The sequence below is a fragment of the Pleurodeles waltl genome, chromosome 7 (assembly GCF_031143425.1).
Source record: "Pleurodeles waltl isolate 20211129_DDA chromosome 7, aPleWal1.hap1.20221129, whole genome shotgun sequence".
Taxonomy (NCBI): domain Eukaryota; kingdom Metazoa; phylum Chordata; class Amphibia; order Caudata; family Salamandridae; genus Pleurodeles; species Pleurodeles waltl.
Window position 1 is genome coordinate 1,044,191,066 of NC_090446.1, and position 17,659 is coordinate 1,044,208,724.

The window sequence follows — 17,659 nt, forward strand, 5'->3', positions numbered from 1 at the left end:
AAGACACATTGCTCTTCTTATGTATAGAAAGAAGCACGTTCCAACCCCAATAATACATTTTAAAGCCTGAATATTTAGCTGTGACCCGTATTTACTGTGTAACTAAGTAGCCCTCAATGCAGAAGAACTGGCCTGTCTGCAGTAGCATGATTATAGTCTAGTCAGTACTTCTTGGAGCCCAGTTGCAGTAATACTCAAGCAGGGCTCTAGGAGACTTGCAAGAACGTTGTGGAAATGTAATCAGTAACACCAGGCGGCTAAGAATTGCATTTTTATTGCCTTCCTTTGTAAAGTAGTATTTCAATCTTACAAAGTTTTAAGCAAAGTTGCCGGTCTAATGTGAGTTGAAAAGCATATTTTGATACTAAATTTCCAAAAAACATTGATAGAAAATCCTTAACCCTCACTGTAATGAAGTCTTTACATTACACTAGGTATTAGCCAGTTGTACAGCTTGCAGATAAAAAATCTGCTGCTACATTTTCCCGTAACTGCTCAGCTGTGCCGGATGCCTGGTCCACCCTGTCTGGTGGTGCAGCAAGGGTTCAAGTGGTTCTAAGTGGCAAGCGAGAGGGTCTGACTCCCCGGCATGGGTAGTGAATGATCACAATAATTAGGATGCAGCGGGCCCCTTGCACCCATTGACTCCAGTACCACTGCACCTGCTATGTTAATAATAGCTAAGCCCCTAACTCTGCTCTTTAACACACCAGGGCCTGAAGTATACATCAGGGGCCACTGTCCCAGCCTGCCTTGAGGCTTTAACTCGGTGCACCTGGCACAGACCAGGGCAGCATGCCCAATTAAACTATAAATGTGCTGTCCTGACCAGAGGGACTAAAGTCTGACAGTCACATCTGCACTGAGGACAAGACATCAGTGAAAAAAAGAGCTGCGGTTTGAAACTGTGGCTTCCTCTTCCACTGGAGGCGGGCGAGCCTCAGTCGAAGAGGGGGCAGGGATCTCACACTAGTGTGTGCAGCGTGTTACTGCACCAGCCTACACGGGGATCCATGAGGGGGTACCTGGAACCTTACAACCCCCTTCCAAGGAGTTCCCTGACTGTATGCCACCTTCAATGCAGCATGCAGTCAGTTCTCCTTCTGAGAAATGATTTGCCATTGTGCCCATGTCTGTAATACAGTGCAGATTCAAACAGAGAGGGTTTACTCATTTGCACTGGACCATGCCAGTGAAGCACCACCCTTGTATGATTGTGCCGGTGCACAAATTGCACTAGCACAATCCACATTAGAGTAGAAACAGCAAGCATGTGGGACCCTTTCGGTAATACCAAAATGCCGAAACAAAAAGATGCACACATCCGTTGCCCTCGTAAGGCTCAAAGTTAAACACAGCTCCAGTTCATTTACATAATTTTTCCCTGCAGCTCCCGTCTTCCTGAGTATCTAGTAAGTTTCTCATTACCCATAGGCCAGTGTGCTCGTGCTGACGAGGCGGCAACCTGTGCACTGTCTGTCATCCATAGTGAGCTTAAAGGGAAAGAGACAGCTACGTGAAGGAAAGCCTGAGACTTAGTATGGTTTTGTCCTCATTGTCCCTTATTTTGTATTTCTAGAGTATAGCATATCTGCAGCAGCTATTGCCATCATCGGAGTTGGGTTCATGGTGGTGGCGACAATCTGCACCCTTCTGTCCTTCAAGGAAAAGCTGGACTACTTCTTGAAGCCGGCGGCCTTGTTTTATGCATTTTCAGGTACGTCTCATCTTCAGTACATACCTCAATGAAAATGTCTGTTTTAAATCCCAATAAACGTTTTATATCGAGCATTAAAAAAAGATGACAATTTCTTATTGTACATTCGCATACACTACTTCTGCTATTAATCTTGTTTGAGGACAGGGGGTTACCACAGGAGTGCACCTTTCTATTGTACAATTAAAAATAAATGTTTAACTTACTCTAATATAGAGGCTGAACTAATTTGACCCGTTTTGTAGAATATTAAATAATGAGAATCGAAAATATCACTGGTTTTGAATTGGGATAATGACATCCTATTATTTTTCTACCAAGGGGTCAATTTGACTAAAAACGACGTGATTTACTAAGTAAAGTTGTGTAAATTGTAGTCCCCCCACCCACAGACTGAAGGATCTCACTATCACTACAAACAGTCAACAAGCATTTGCAATGCAACAGGTCGCCCATTTACTCCAGTTAGAGCTATTAGCGTTGTAAACTCCTAACCGGGCTTTTCTTGCCACATAAATTGAAAGAAAAAGAAAAAAAACGAGCGTGATTGCGGTATGTAAAACGGAGCGCCATCACGCTGAAATTGAAAACTAAAAAACCAAGCGTGATCGCGCTATGTAAAACCCAGTACAATAGAGCTGCATGGAAAATAAAAAGATAAAGTAAATGCTGATATAAATAACTTCGTGTATTTGATTCCGCAAGGAGGTTTCCAGAATATGAGCATCTCCTTTCAGTTCAGACACGAACACAAAGATCTAAACGCAGCTATGTTTTATATGTGATGCACATAATGTAAAGGAAATCTCTGTATTTCCACATCCTGGCTAAATTGTGACAAAGTTGTACTTTTCAGGAGGAGCGGGTCAAGGTCATAGCATCAATCCTCTAATACATATTCACTAACTTGGCACATATCCGTACACTCACTGAATGTCTATTGCACCTCTATGAATATAGGATGTAGAGATAAGCCATCTAGACATGGCAGGCCTCACTTTCAAGGATTCCTACAGGCTCATCCATGACTGCAGCTGCTAATATATGGATGAACAGGGTTACCTCTTACCTTCGAGTATAGTGCGTGGTCTGATCTTGTATACACCAAATATTTTGTAAATTTGGTTAAAATAACACTTTTTTCCTGTGAGTTTTACAGGAACGATACAGAAATATGTTATTATATTAATCCATTTATCAGTTATAGAAATGAATACTCAGACAAATAGTTACATCTCCCTTCCACTCTACTGGCAGGGCAGGTCTTGGGTGCAAGAATGCAAGGGAATTCTCAGGTTCGTGCAGTGTGGGCATGCAGAGTTGCTGCTGCAGAGGGGTGATGATCTTGAATATTCTGGCAGAATTTGAAGTAAAAACACACTTTATAGGAAACTATGCTACACCTTCTACAGGAAACATGCCGTAATTTGATGCAGAAATGAGTGAAGTTTGCAAAATAATAATTTCAAGTCACAACTGGTAAATGAGTCAGTCCTCATTATTCAGATCGATAGTATTTGTCATTTGCGGATGATTTGCTTCACATTGTGGGTGACCAACACCCTTGGAACACCGACCACCCCCAAGTGAATTATGTCAACATTGGTCGATCAAGGTAGAGGAACAATGTCAGGGATGACGATGGGTAAGAAGGTTTTCCAATATTAACAGATTTCTCCTGTTCCCAGGCCTCTGCATCATGGTGTCCGTGGAAGTCATACGGCAGTCTGTGAAGCGGATGATAGACAGCGAAGACACGGTCTGGATCGAATACTACTACTCTTGGTCCTTTGCCTGTGCCTGCTCGGCATTCGTCATCCTTTTCATCTGTGGGATCACTCTACTCCTCATATCCTTGCCTCGCATGCCCCAAAATCCTTGGGAATCTTGCATGGACGCAGAACCAGAGATGTAGAAACCACTGTATGTGTAAGCTCCATGCTAGGAGTGTTGGGAAAAAAACACCATTTACATGTAGGTGGACTCATAAATTCTTTCGAAAGGGAGTTGAACTATTGAAAGTTCAACACAATATATCTATTGCAAAAACAGCACAGGTATTACTGACTATCACTGGTGCCTTTTCACATTGTTTTTTAATTACTTTTGTCCTTTATTCATTTTTACATTGAACTGGTGAATTGTACCTTGAACTAAGAACAATGCGTATAGTAATGTCAATGGCATTTTATCCAACACTATCTTATGAAAGATTTAGGTTGGAGAGAGACTTGCCTTTTCAAAGGGATTTTTCAAAGTTAGGAAGGAGACAGCAAATTGTTTAAACCCGGGTTTCTCAAATTCTGGCATGACAGTAGAATAACCCCACTGGGGGTCAAAGACATGGCTGACCATGGTCCCAAAAAGCGTGCAGTAGAAAGAGATCTCATTAGTATTTAGTATTTTGACTACAACCACCAAATGTTTTCTTTCACTAAATATTATACTTGTAAATATGTTTTATAAAAAATGTTTCTTTAGGTGGGCCAGGAATGATCATTTCTGTTAAGAGGAAGCAGAATCAAAGCACAACAGGTTTGAGAGACCTTGTTTTAAATTAAGGTGGCTTGTAAAGCCATCGGAAGATCCGACATTAGCTAATCTGCGCACGAAGAGCTGTGCGGTCCATTGTGCAATTTGGAAGGAACAACAGTAGAAGACATTACAAGTCCTGCAGTCCTCATGGAGGATAGATTTATCTGTCAGTTAATCGTGGGTTTGACTGCTGCTTCGTTCATGCTGGTTGAAGAGATACAGTGCACAAATGGTTAGACAGAACAAGAGCTCAAGACTGCGCTTATTGTCAGTGTATGCAACAAGAAATGCGCCCATTCTCTTTTTTGATTTGAAATTTTATAAAATAGTTTGCAAACAATATCTTTTTCAAAGGGATGTGTTTACTTAAAAGCTTTGCAACCTTGTAAACTTAATAAAGGTTCCAAGACATACGGCGCTCACGTGTGGCTGCTCTCTCTCTCTCTCTCTCTATCTCTGTCTCTCTCTCTCTCTCTCTCTCTCTCTCTCTCTCTCTCTCTCACTCAACGGTACAGTAGTTGGGATCCACACCAAACACCTTTGTTTACTTTCTTTTCCTGCAGAGCCCTGTCTCCCTTTTCTGATGTCAATCAACCTTCAAGGGAGTACCTATCAGTAGCACACCTCTTCCTTTTCTGTGATAGATCATTTTCTCTCATAAACTGTCAACATTTTTCTTCCTCCTTGATTCTGCATTGCACTCTCGTTTTTTAGGTCCGTTTGCTCTTTGATCTGTTCTTTGATCTGTTATGATTCACTGTTTAAAATGGGCATCAACCTTATTTCGCACATACTAATAACCTCACGACTATTCAGTATTGGTCCACTAAGACAGCAACGTATAATCTAAACACCTAGTGCTAAATTGATCATTATTTGCTCCAAGCCAGTTTGTAGATGTTGTTTACCTCTTGGAGACAGAATACTATCTGTTGTAGGATTTTTCGGGGGCAATTTGGAAGTTTCCTAGTATACCCTAAATACTCCCATGTACCTTCAAGATGTAGAAGAGCAAAAAATGTTTTGGGCTTGTGTGAGCATGTGAGAGAGGAAATCTTAATAAATGTGACGAAAGACAGGGAGAAAGCAGCTCCTAGATGGCCACACAGATTTCTGGGTCAATGTAGTCATAGCTTATTTCCCTGCATTGTTGTCCCAAAAAAGAGTGAATTTTACCCCCAAACAATAGATCTGCAGTAAATCCTATAAAGGACAAGTTAATATGCTTACATAAGGGACAAACTTAGTGCTGGGTGACTGTTAAGCACACCCCAACCCTCGAGTTTCACTGACTATTGGCTGTAGTGGAAACTGGTGACGAACAATATAAGGTCTAGGTTTGGAGGCCTTCAGACAGTGTTGATGAACCTGTGGAAACCAGAAGACTTTGTAGTACTTTTATATGGATGCATCAGCACTTCAAGGAAGGCCCTTCCTCATTTGGCGGTGGAGCTTTAGGAGCTTTAACAAATTGGAGTTACAAATGAACATTGCTTGAAGTGGCAGAAGCTGTGTAAAGGAGGGATTGAGTAGCTGAGCTGCTGTAGAGCTCGCATGTACAGAGATGCAGAGAAAATTATCCCTAGGCTACCAGATGGTTACTATGATTGGTGGGGATGCAAATGTACCCATGGACAGCACAGGAATGAGGAGGTGTTGAATCTGTGAACGGCAGAGGCCATGTTTAGGAGTCTAAACCACAGTATGGAATACGCCTTGTTTATAGGGAGCAAAACCACAATGAATGCTAGGCTTGCTGTTCCCACGAATGAATGTCTTTGCAAAATTTGAGCCACTTCGACAGCCTAAATGAGAATGAGAATTAGAACTAGAGTACTGAAGGACGCATTAGTGAGGAAGATAATTAGAAAATAAATAATATGAGAGAAGTGCTGAACGACCTTTGGAGATAGGAACCCTTAATGAACATTCTGAACTTCTTCACATAACCATCATCGAGTTTAAAGCCAATGTATGAGCAGACTTGTCTAGAAGTACAAAGCAATTCATAACAGCTGCTACGGCAACCTAACCCAGCACTCCATAGCCAGTCCTTTCTAGTTCTGTGGCTTACAACCAAATCAGTACTCAGCTGCAACGTGTACTGCTGCCACTAATGCAGAAGTGCATTTAGAGCATGCTTATTCCATGCATTCCATAAAAAAGTGAAGCCAAGAATCCTAATTCAGTTTCAAAGGTTTCTGCTACTCTTCAGTACATCATGTCTAGATAAAAACAGCCAAATAGTTTCATTCCTTCTCCATAAAGGAACTTGTTCGATCTTATGAACATTCAAAACTTACATCAGTAGTTATGGAGTATACAATCTATCATTATTTGCATGTACAAATTAAAATAAAAACATAAAAGCATTACATACAAAACGTGCCAAGCATAAGCTGGTGTACACACTGTGGAAAAGAAACATAATTTATTCAACCAGTATAGAGTAACAATAATGGTGTACAATTAAGCATGATGAACATATTCATTAATTATTCATAATGTATGTCAACAACTTATCCCAAGGTGGTACAAACGTAGCTACAAAGTCATTAAACATACCTAATTATATATGATGGAACAGTTATCTTAGACGAGGGTCTCTCCGGTGTGATGAACTGTGGTCCAATATTATATCTACTGAAATGTTTATAGGATACTCCATGGTTCATCCATGTAACAAAAACAACAACAATGAATGGTGTCTTAGAACATTTGAAATAGATAAAATGCAACAGCTTTAAAACATTATTCTTAATGCAACTTATGAAGATATACAGAGAGCCCAAGAAGAATAACCTATCCCCTCAGTGATCTCATTAAAACAGCTTAACAAGTGTGATGTTATAATTGTCATTTCAAGTTTCCAAGTAATTAGTTTGTAGTAAATGAGCCATACATGCAATCGCATTAGCATTATTTCACTGACATTAGCCTCATCAAATTCATAACCTTCCTTAATAAGTACCCCTTGAAGACAGTAAAAAAAATCATTTGGATGATATTAGTTATGACAATGCCCATGCTTGCAAAAGTAGGTCACATAAATGGCGTAAAGAGTAACATATGAATTACTGTGAAGACACACAAAAAAAACCCATAGTCAGAAAAGGATCCTCATCCATATGAGAGCAATAAACGCTTTCTGTGAATATCTGGCAATAGGTATTCGACATACCCTATATGAGCGTACTTGGATATCCCAGAGGACAGATGTAAGTTTGTGCTTAGTCAACATTTTAGGGATTCAACAACTGTTGGGCTCCTTATCCACAAACTTGAGCCACAAATTAACCATAACAGCAGCTCTGTTAAAACATGAAAAGGAGAGAGGATTAGGCAGACCGCACAGCCATACAGGAAGTGGAATAATGTAATATAGTGTGTCTGCAAGCAACGTTAGTTATAGAAATCAATTATAAAGCAGGCTGATCAGTATCAATAACCCACACGTGTCTTGACAACAAAGATATCACCCAATAACATTATGAAAAAAAGCACCTGAGTTCTGGAAATCTAAGTGCCACACATTTATTATGTGGATGTGCAGGCAGCATTGCAAAATAGCAGTTAAGTTTTAAAAATGCACCTTATTTTCATACTTGTATATTCTATCCTCACATTTTTAGCACGCTACTGGACATCAGTTGCCAACAAATAACAGAAAAAGCATGCCCCACTCCCCCCTACATGTAATGTTCACACATGTTGAATAGAATTTCTAGAGCCGCATAAAGCATAACAAACAAAAAGTCACGTGATGTCTCAAAAATTAGTTACGTAAGTACATCTTACAGTGTGTAGAGTAATATGTAAGACAAAGGCCCCTAGTTATGAAAATTGGCACACAACTGCATACATTTTTTTAAACGCAAGCTAACGCCATTCCCCAACGCCCTCCCTGCGCCATGTTTATAGAATGGCGCACAATGGTGCTAAAGACTGGCCAGCGTCTCAAAAGAAAGACGCTAGCCAGCGATGGATGGTGTTAGGGGAAATGGCACTAGTGGGTCAAAGATTACGTTAGGCTGATTAGCGGCAAAATGTCTGCCGCTAGGCAGCCTTGCATCATTTTTTGACATACAAACAGCCAAAAAATCACTCCTCTCCAAGTATAGACAGGAGTCATTACCACTACCCCAATGCCCACCACAGGAGACCAGTGCCAAGATACCCAGTGCCAGCCAGGGGGCCCTATGTAAAGGGCCCCTAGTGGCACACCACACACATAAACTTACCTGGGATGGGCTCCCCCTTCTAGTGGTGTCCCTGTGGTGTAAGTGGTGGTGATGCTGACCCTACCTCTACATTAACGCCTGGTCTGACTAGGTGCTAAATAATGGCACTAAGCGGGCTTAGCACTGTTTAGTTCTGCCTCCTACTTGCACGTCGTTTCAGCGTCTGGAGTTAAATATGGCACTGGGGGCTAGCATCTTTTTTAGGAAGGTAAAAGCCTACCTTGCATCTCATTGACATAAGGTGGATTGACGTTTCCTAGATATGGCGCTAACTCCAAATTTTGACACTAGACTGGTTTAGCTTCAAAATATAAACATGGAGCGCCGCTTTAGCATCAAAATAAATGACACTAAGGCAACATTAACTGTCCATAAATATGGGCCATGGTGTCTCTATCGCACAACGAAAATCTACACAAAGAATCTTGTAGATGAAAAGTGAAAACTCTATTTTTATTTCAAATGAAATAAAGATGAGTGTAGTTGAAAAGTAAAGATATTGCTGAAAAAAGGGTGTTGATACCAGGACAGAAATAGCATGGTTGGTTCGAAAATGTGCTGCCATTGTGACGAGTTCAAACACAGGTATTCACATTTGAGCGTTGGTTATGTAATATAAGACAGTAAATGGTTGTGTAAACATGATATATAACCTGAAACTATCAATGTTTTCAATACTATCACAGATAGGAAATCATTGTAAGTGATGGGAAAGTCTGCACCATTTTGTGCCATTGAAAAGCAAACGGGTATGTATTACAGAATGAAAACTGGAATAAAAACCGCACAGCCTGTAGTACAATAATATAAAGGACAGGAAGCTATTATGAGTAACCAGTGCCTGACAGTGCCTGGTGGGACTCCAAGTCCCAGGCACCCCTGCACTCTCCCTACACTTGGGGACACTCGCGGGCGCTATAAAGCGCACCGCGCAATGCCGCTGCCTGACAGTGCCTGGTGGGACTCCAAGTCCCAGGCACCCCTGCACTCTCCCTACACCTGGGGACACTCGCGGGCGCTATCAAGCGCACCGCGCAACGCCGCTGCCCCTGCCTGACAGTGCCTGGTGGGACTCCAAGTCCCAGGCACCCCTGCACTCTCCCTACACCTGGGGACACTCGCGCGCGCTATAAAGCGCACCGCGCAACGCCGCTGCCTGACAGTGCCTGGTGGGACTCCAAGTCCCAGGCACCCCTGCACTCTCCCTACACCTGGGGACACTCGCGCGCGCTATCAAGCGCACCGCGCAACGCCGCTGCCTGACAGTGCCTGGTGGGACTCCAAGTCCCAGGCACCCCTGCACTCTCCCTACACCTGGGGACACTCGCGGGCGCTATCAAGCGCACCGCGCAACGCCGCTGCGCGGGACGCCTGCGGGCCGCACCCGGGCACAGCCTGGGCCAAGGGCGGGCCCGTCCTTCGCCCGTCAGCGACCGACTGAGGCCGGGCCGGGCCATCCCTCTTTAATTATTTATATATATATTTTTTTTCTTGGCTTGGATACCACGCAGTCAATAATGGGGAAGCGGAAGGCAGATGATGTCCCTGCGCCATATTCTGGTGCCAAAAAACACAAGAAACGAGCTAGCAGGAAAGCAGACGACCTTCCTAAGCCTATTAGGAATCAAATTCAAGTTATTGACTCCTTGTTTGAGGAAGTAGAGGCAATACTTAGGAGCCCATCTATCACCGCTCCCCTCCCCCCATTTCTGCCACTTCGACTCTTAGGAAGATTCCGGATCTATTTAACAAAAAACTGTGGACACCTCATTTGTCTGTGGAAGCGGATCTCCTCTCGCCTCCCATATCTAAGGCTGCAATTCTTCCACCACCAATGAGGCATACTTCGAATGATGAAGTTGTAGAATGTATCCAATCTAGGGACTCTCTGCATTTAGACTCTATGACTGTAGTTTCTAGCGATATCCCCTGCTCAAACAGATTTCAACCTCTATCTACTTCCAGTGAGAGCCCGGGTTGCTCTCCACCTTTAATTCCAGCGGAACCTGACACAGAGGAATTGGACTGGCAGATCCAACGTAAGAGGTCAATTGAACTGGAAATTGTTTCCCAGAAGCTGGATGATTTAAAATCTTTGGTAATGGTTATTTTGGGCAAAATTTCTGGACTATCTGATCAGAAGGTATTTTGTAATTGTAAATTGCCCAGTACGAATGATCACATTCCTGAGTTGACCGGAGGGTCCAACGCGCTAGCAACATTAGATACTGGGGATAATTTAATCTCTTACCCCAAATGCCTAAAATTGGGGGCGAAGTCCACGAGCATGGCAACTATTAAAAAGGGGAGTTGTCTATTTCTACCCGTTGACAACCCCACTGATTCCGGCCGTATGCTTAATCCTGCCTTAAAAAATAATGAACAACGTCTTTCCCGTACAAATCCTTTGCCCAAGGAAGCTAAGGACGGGAAGGGTGCACAGGCGCCCGTAACTCCACTCAGAGTCTTATGTCAAGGCCAATCTAAATTAATTCAGGCGACAGATTCAAAGGGGAGACATGATCAGAGTAGAAATGATGCACATATCTATATGACAGCGGTCCCTAGGCTATCTGCTCGTCAGAGAGAGTCTCATGAATCTCTCATTAATAAAGTTGTCTATTGGATTCGCATACAGAGGAAATGTCTGTCTGTCATCCGTTCTGATATTCGGGAGGTACGTAGACATGTTCAACCAGACTCAGACCTTGATTACATTTCAATTCTTTTTTTCGACACCTCCATGGTCGATAATCTTATGGCTTTCAATTTTCGGACTAGTTTTCTGAATTCTGGCAGAGACATCGGAATTGGCCTCTGCATGTATTCACCGGGGGGGGAGACACAAAGGATTGATAGACCATCTAATGTTCTTGTTGGAGGGGTCCAGGGTCCACTCAATAGTAATCGACTAGTTCTGACCAAGATCCGTTCCCCCCGGTTATCTGATTTAGACTGACTAAATGATGTTCCTCCCTCAGTGTTCCCCATTACAGTTGCTACGACTCACAGAGGCAAACGACCAAGGGCTCTGAATTCCACCGTACCCCCGAAAGCTAGGCCCACATTTGTGCTCTCTGAACTTAACATTATGTCTTGGAATGTGGCTGGAATAAAGAAAAAGATGGGAGATCCTGGATGGGTTAACCTTATCTCTAAGCAAGATTTATGCCTTTTTCAGGAAACCTGGGCAGAAGAGATAATATATGTTGAGGGGTTCACAACTTATTTTGTCGCAGATCAACCTGCCTCTGGAGGCTTTGGTAGACCTATGGGTGGGCTTATGATTTTAGTGAATAAGAAACTGCAATGCGACCATTCTGCATTATCCCTTAACTCGTTAGATTTATTGGGTGTTAGACTTACATTTCAGCCTGGTTTTACAGTGACAATGGTCAATGTGTACGCGAGGTCCGTCCCCCCCCAGCATGGAATCGAGGGTACTTGCTCAGCTAGCTGAGCATATGGAACTTTTGCATCCATCTAACCATCTGGTGATAGGGGGCGATATAAACTGTTCCTTCGTATCCAAGAACCTTGTAGGTAATTTGACAACCGAATAAGATGAATCTTGGGGTATCCCCCAAGTGAAGGACGATATTCTTAGCATCAGTTCTTGTGTTGCTACGCAGATGGCCTCCCTTTGCCTACGTTTTGGACTCAGGGAATGCAATGGTGGGACTAGATCTTATTTAAATCGTGCCCCCACTTTCAAGCGGGGGTGTTCTTCCAGCACTATTGACTATTTCTTTGTCGACATCAGGCTCTGGTCAAACACTTTGGATATGAAGGTGGAACCCCGCCATGATAGCGATCACCACCCCCTATGTCTTACTTTATCCAATAAAGCTTTTGGGAGAACTCAACATCTAGAGACCACTGACGTTCCGATCCCTTGTCCGAACTTCAGGCAAACCCGTGTTAGTTGGCCAAAAGTTACATCTAATCCATTCATGATCAAACAAATGTATTCTTCCTTTCTACAGCTGTTCTCTCGTCTTGAAAAGCAAGAGGTCGATAGTATCCCAATCTTGAAAATCCATGTTGAATTGACAACCATTCTACAGAACTTTTTTTATAAAGAAACCACTGTTAGGCATACTTTTGATACCATCCGATCTAGAGAATGGTTTAATAAAGATTGCGACCTTGCCAGGCTCAATCTTAAATTGGCCCTCCACAAGTACTCACAGGAGGAGATCAGGGCCGCTAGATTTAGTTACACCAAAGCCCTGGACCTAGCGAAGAAAAATTGGGAATTTGAGATCTGGCAGAAGCTGCTGGAGGCATTCGAAAATCGAGACGAGGGCTCCTTTTGGAGGTTGTTGACCAACAGGCATAGAGAGGGTAATGTTACTCCAAATCTTCATATCCAGCCTGAAAGATGGGTGGCTCATTTCTCTGAGATTTATGCTTCATCCACGCAACAGGACCATGAGGATCATAGGGGCATTGAACGCAGACCTCTCATTGAAGGTCCTGCGGAGGACATTGTTTTTACAATTGCTGAAATCACAGCAGCTATTAGTTCTCTGAAACCCGCTAAGGCTCCTGGTCCTGATAAGATACCGGGGGACCTGTTTAAGTCAGAACCCGTTATTTGGGCGTGGTATATTAATACATTATCGAATGTCATCGCAGCAGGTGGCCTCATTCCGTATTCGTGGCTTGGGGCCGAAATTATCCCTATCTACAAAAAAGGAGATGTGGGACTGCCCGTAAATTACCGCCCAATTAGTCTCATTGATAATCTTCAAAAGATTTTCTCTAAGCAAGTCCTAGACAGGCTTATGGACTGGGTCCAAGCCAACCAGGTCATATCTCCCCTCCAGGCTGGTTTCCGTTCAAGAATTAGCACTATGGACCAAGTTTTTAGATTCTTCCTGCTACTCTGGAAATACGTTACTTTGGCCAAACAAAACTTGTATGTTGCTTTTGTTGACCTAAAGTCCGCTTTCGATCTCGTTCCAAGACAGAAACTGTGGGAAGTCCTAAAAAAAATTGGCGTCCCGAGGAATTTGGTGCACCTAATTCAAAGATTGCACAAGAACACCTATGCTCGAGTAAGATGGGGTAGTCAGGGGGAACTTACCGATCGCATTAATATCAGGCGGGGGGTACGCGAGGGCTGTGTCCTGGCACCCACTCTTTTTTCCTTGTTCATTAATGAGGTGGTGCGATTGTCAAAATGATGCCCCTTCACTGAACAATTCAAAAGTTCCAATCCTTTTATTTGCTGATGACTCCCTCTTGATCTCTAAAACACCTATGGGCCTTCAGGTCCTCCTGGATAGGTTCAGTGTGTTCTGTGCAGACCATGATTTGGAACTTAATTCTAGTAAAACAAAACTTATGATCTTTGGTCTTGGTTGCACAAAACAATGTAACATCTTATACAACGAGGTTCCTCTGAGCAAGGTATGCTCTATTGATTATCTAGGGGTGAGAATCAGCAATGATATGAACAGGCAGGCCCAGGTAGGAAAAAGCCTAGCTCTCTTAGCACACAGGTCAGGGGCAATTTTGCGTTTCCAAAAGTCTAATACTGCGAAAGTTGTTTCCCCAGCTATTAAAATTTATCTAGCCAAGGCTCAGAGTGCTGCGGTTTATGCCGCTGAGGTCTGGGGTTGCTCCAAAATTAGCAAGTTATCTGTGGGGGAAAATAACTTTGTAAGATCGCTCTTGGCATGTCCTCGTAGTACGCCCTTGGTTCCAGTGTTTTTGGACTTAGGGTTCCCCCACATTTCTGATGTAATAGCTCTAAGGCCTTTAACTTTCTGGGTTCGCATCTGGACCACCCCTGAATTAGTCATATATAAGGAGTCCTTGCAAGATTTATTGAACAGACCAAATGTACTTTCTATCCCTTGGTTCAAGTACATTTCGGAATGGTTCCACACCTTGGGACTCAGTGATTTTTGGAGCCAGCCTAATAATTTAAGGAGGGTTCACAAGGATCACTTAAAATCAGTTCATTGGTCCCATGTTAGGGAAAAATATCTGTTATGCACTTCACATGGTAGGCTGACGTCTCAATTTCTCGATTACAAGTGGTTTCCCCACTTTGAACCCTTCTTAGACTTGATTACCGATCAACTAAGTAAAAGTTTGTATGTCCGGTTCAGGTATGGATGCCTCCCCTTGAAGTCCTTTTCCAGTTCATGGTGCTCCACCCCGCTAACCGATCAATGCTCAAGTTGTAACGGCTCTGTGGAAACTGTAGTGCATTTTATGTTTATTTATCCTGCCGATGGCATTGTCCGGCGGAAATGGCTCCGTCCCGCTTGCAGGAATATGGGGATGAGAACGTGCAAAGATGACCTAAGGTTGATGTTGAGAGATTGCTCCTCCATCCTAACTTGTGCGGTCAGCAAGTTCCTTGCGTCCGCATGGCATATACGTACACATTTGTTTAAAAATCACAGTGATCTGTTATTAATTGAACCCTGATTTAAATTTATTTAATTCAATTACTGTTTATACGATAGCTTTTACTCAATGAATTTCTTATAAAATGTTTGATGAGTTAAAGGCAGCCAACAAAAAGAAATTCTGACGTTTCCCCCCCATATATAGGATGGGAGACATATGTTAAGATTTATATCAACTTTTTCTTTCTTGTATACTCGCAGATCTCTCATTTTATCCTTATTTTACCCTCATTATTTACTTTTTAATCTTGTTATTATATATCTATTATGTACAGATCATGGTTTTATTGTAGTAAGTTATTGCTTTGATGGTTTAAATAGACTGAATAAAGCTTGTGTGACTTGAGTAACCAGGATGGTAATATCTGTATTGTTCACAGCAGCAGCTATGGCATTCATATAAAAAATAAATAATAACGAGAACAATTCAGATATCTCAAGTGGAGAACGTAAAGCTAAATGGTGATAGTGTCATACATTGGGCTAAAGTCAAAATGGAACCAACCATTAGCAGGGTGTTTAATCTGTAGCTTGTTAAATGTGCATAACATCATACATTCAGTCAAACCCTTATAAACATATCAATTTTGTAATGCAGGCAGGCATTCTATTAAGAAAAAATGGAAAATGAAAGAATATAAATTGAAAACATACATTGTAGAGGATGCAAATACAAACCACATTCATAAAACAAGATATCAAACAGTTAATTGATACATTTCCCATGGTTTTAATATAGGCACAATCAAACATTCATTTTAATCAGCTACACAAATAATGAAGTTTATTGTTGGTTTTATGGCCCTGTTCAATGCACCTAAGGCAACTGTGCAAAAGTAGTTTATTAGTTGTGATGAATAAAGGTCCACGACAATTAATAAAGGCCCTATCCTGTTAGGCTCAGTTAAAGTTTTCAATAATTAAAACCTAAGCTCAGGCCTTGGTAGCTATGGCACAGAGTAGGCAAGCATAACATAAAGAAAACCTGTAAAGTATTTAGAAGTACCTTAACAGTTAAAACATCAAAAACACAACGCAATAAGAACCCCACTCCAATTTAGAAAAAGTATTGTCAAGTCCAAGAGGTCTGACCTTTCGCATAGCTACACTACTTCTGGTCATCACGACAAGCCCTTCTTGAGTCAAAAGCAACATATTTAAGTCTTTGACGAGAATGCAGCCCTTCAAAGTGTTACTAGATGCCCCTCGCACATAAAAAAACAGTTTAACAAGTCTATTATAAAAGATGCAACAACTCGAGTTGTTATTATATGTCCCTCTTGAGTCAGAGGCAATTACTTCAAATGTCCTTTTAAGCTGTGGCTTCAACATAATAATGTACATATATACTTTTGTTACTCTAATGAATTGTACTTTTGTGTATAGCATAAGTAAATATGCCAATGTTTATATATGATGAGATAATATTGCAACTTTCAATAAATGTCTTGATTATTATGGAACGCTGTGAAGACAACTTAGTATATGTACTAGCAATAGCTGATTAATTGAAGTGCCTTCACCCTCATCAAACTACTTTTTGAGTGACACTGTACTTCTGTTGCTTTTATTAAAGTCCATGGCCTTGTGTTATGGCAGGAAGAATCAAAATGTTAATGTGAGTTAAGCAAAGCACTAAAGATATTTGATGAAGTGTTCCTTTATTCTAAGATATGTATATGTGTGTGTGTGTGTTTTTATATATATATATATATATATATATATATATATATATATATATATATATATATATATATATATATATATATATATATGTGTGTGTGTGTGTTACTGTATAGATACACACACACATACACACACTGAAAAAACCAAAGGTTGAAGTGACGATAGTTGAATATTTCAGTGACAACATAATGTTTTAAACTAAAAAAACACTGAAATTCACAAGTTATAGTTTACTCTAGTAACTATAACTCATGTAGGAAAGTAGCATCTTTCTGACATATCCCTACTTTTCGCCTGGTGTCAGTGTATTTAGACTATAGTACACTGGGATCCTGCTAATCAGGATCCCAGTGTCTGTGCTCTCTCCTCTAAATGTGGTTGCTGGTAAACTTTTACACCCCACAATTGGCATACTGGTGCACCTATGCAAGTCCCTAGTATATGGTACTTAGGTACCTAGGGCACTGGTACACCAGGGGTCTCCCATGGGCTGCAGTATGTATTATGCCACCTATGGGAGCCCAAGGGTAGGTCGCTCCCCCTGCCGCTGCAGCTCCACCAGCCCAGGCTCCTGAGACCTAGCAAGCCCAGCGAATTCACAAATATGTACCCCCCCACCACCGCCCAGCCCCTCGCCCTGCCCCACGCTACTCACCTCCTCTCCTGCTTCTTTTCTTCATCTCTGTTCTTCCTCTGTGCTCTTCTTCTGTAGTCTTCATCTGTACTCTTCTTTCTCTCCTGCTCCCCGTCTTCTGTCTTCATCTGTGTTCTTCTTCTGTGTGCTTCTCTCTCTCTCCTTTGCACCGCGACCTGCGTGTGCTTTCTTCTTCTCTGTCCCTCTTCTGGGCTCTTCCCTCTGCTGCTCGTCGCTCCTCTTCTTCTTTACCTTCTTCTGTGTTCTTCTGTCTTCTGATCTTCGGCTCCTCTTCTGCTCCTCCTCTTCTTTTACCTGCTTCTTGGTTCTTCCCGCGCCTGCCCTCCTGCTCCTGTCTCGTCCCTCTGACCTCCCTCACTCGCCACCCCCTCTGTAACACCCCTATCTACCTATC

The 17,659-nt window shown here is 42.1% G+C and overlaps 1 protein-coding gene across 1 annotated transcript in view; it reads left to right on the plus strand.

Annotated features, from left to right (window-relative positions):
- Positions 1–4,670, plus strand: part of CACNG1 (calcium voltage-gated channel auxiliary subunit gamma 1) — a 97,177-nt gene extending 92,507 nt beyond the window's left edge. The window contains exons 3-4 of the mRNA XM_069199891.1: positions 1,580–1,717; positions 3,406–4,670. Of these exons, the coding sequence (XP_069055992.1) occupies positions 1,580–1,717; positions 3,406–3,632 (365 nt within the window). The 3' untranslated portion in view covers positions 3,633–4,670. The remainder of the gene's footprint in view (positions 1–1,579; positions 1,718–3,405) is intronic.
- Positions 4,671–17,659: the final 12,989 nt, after the last annotated feature.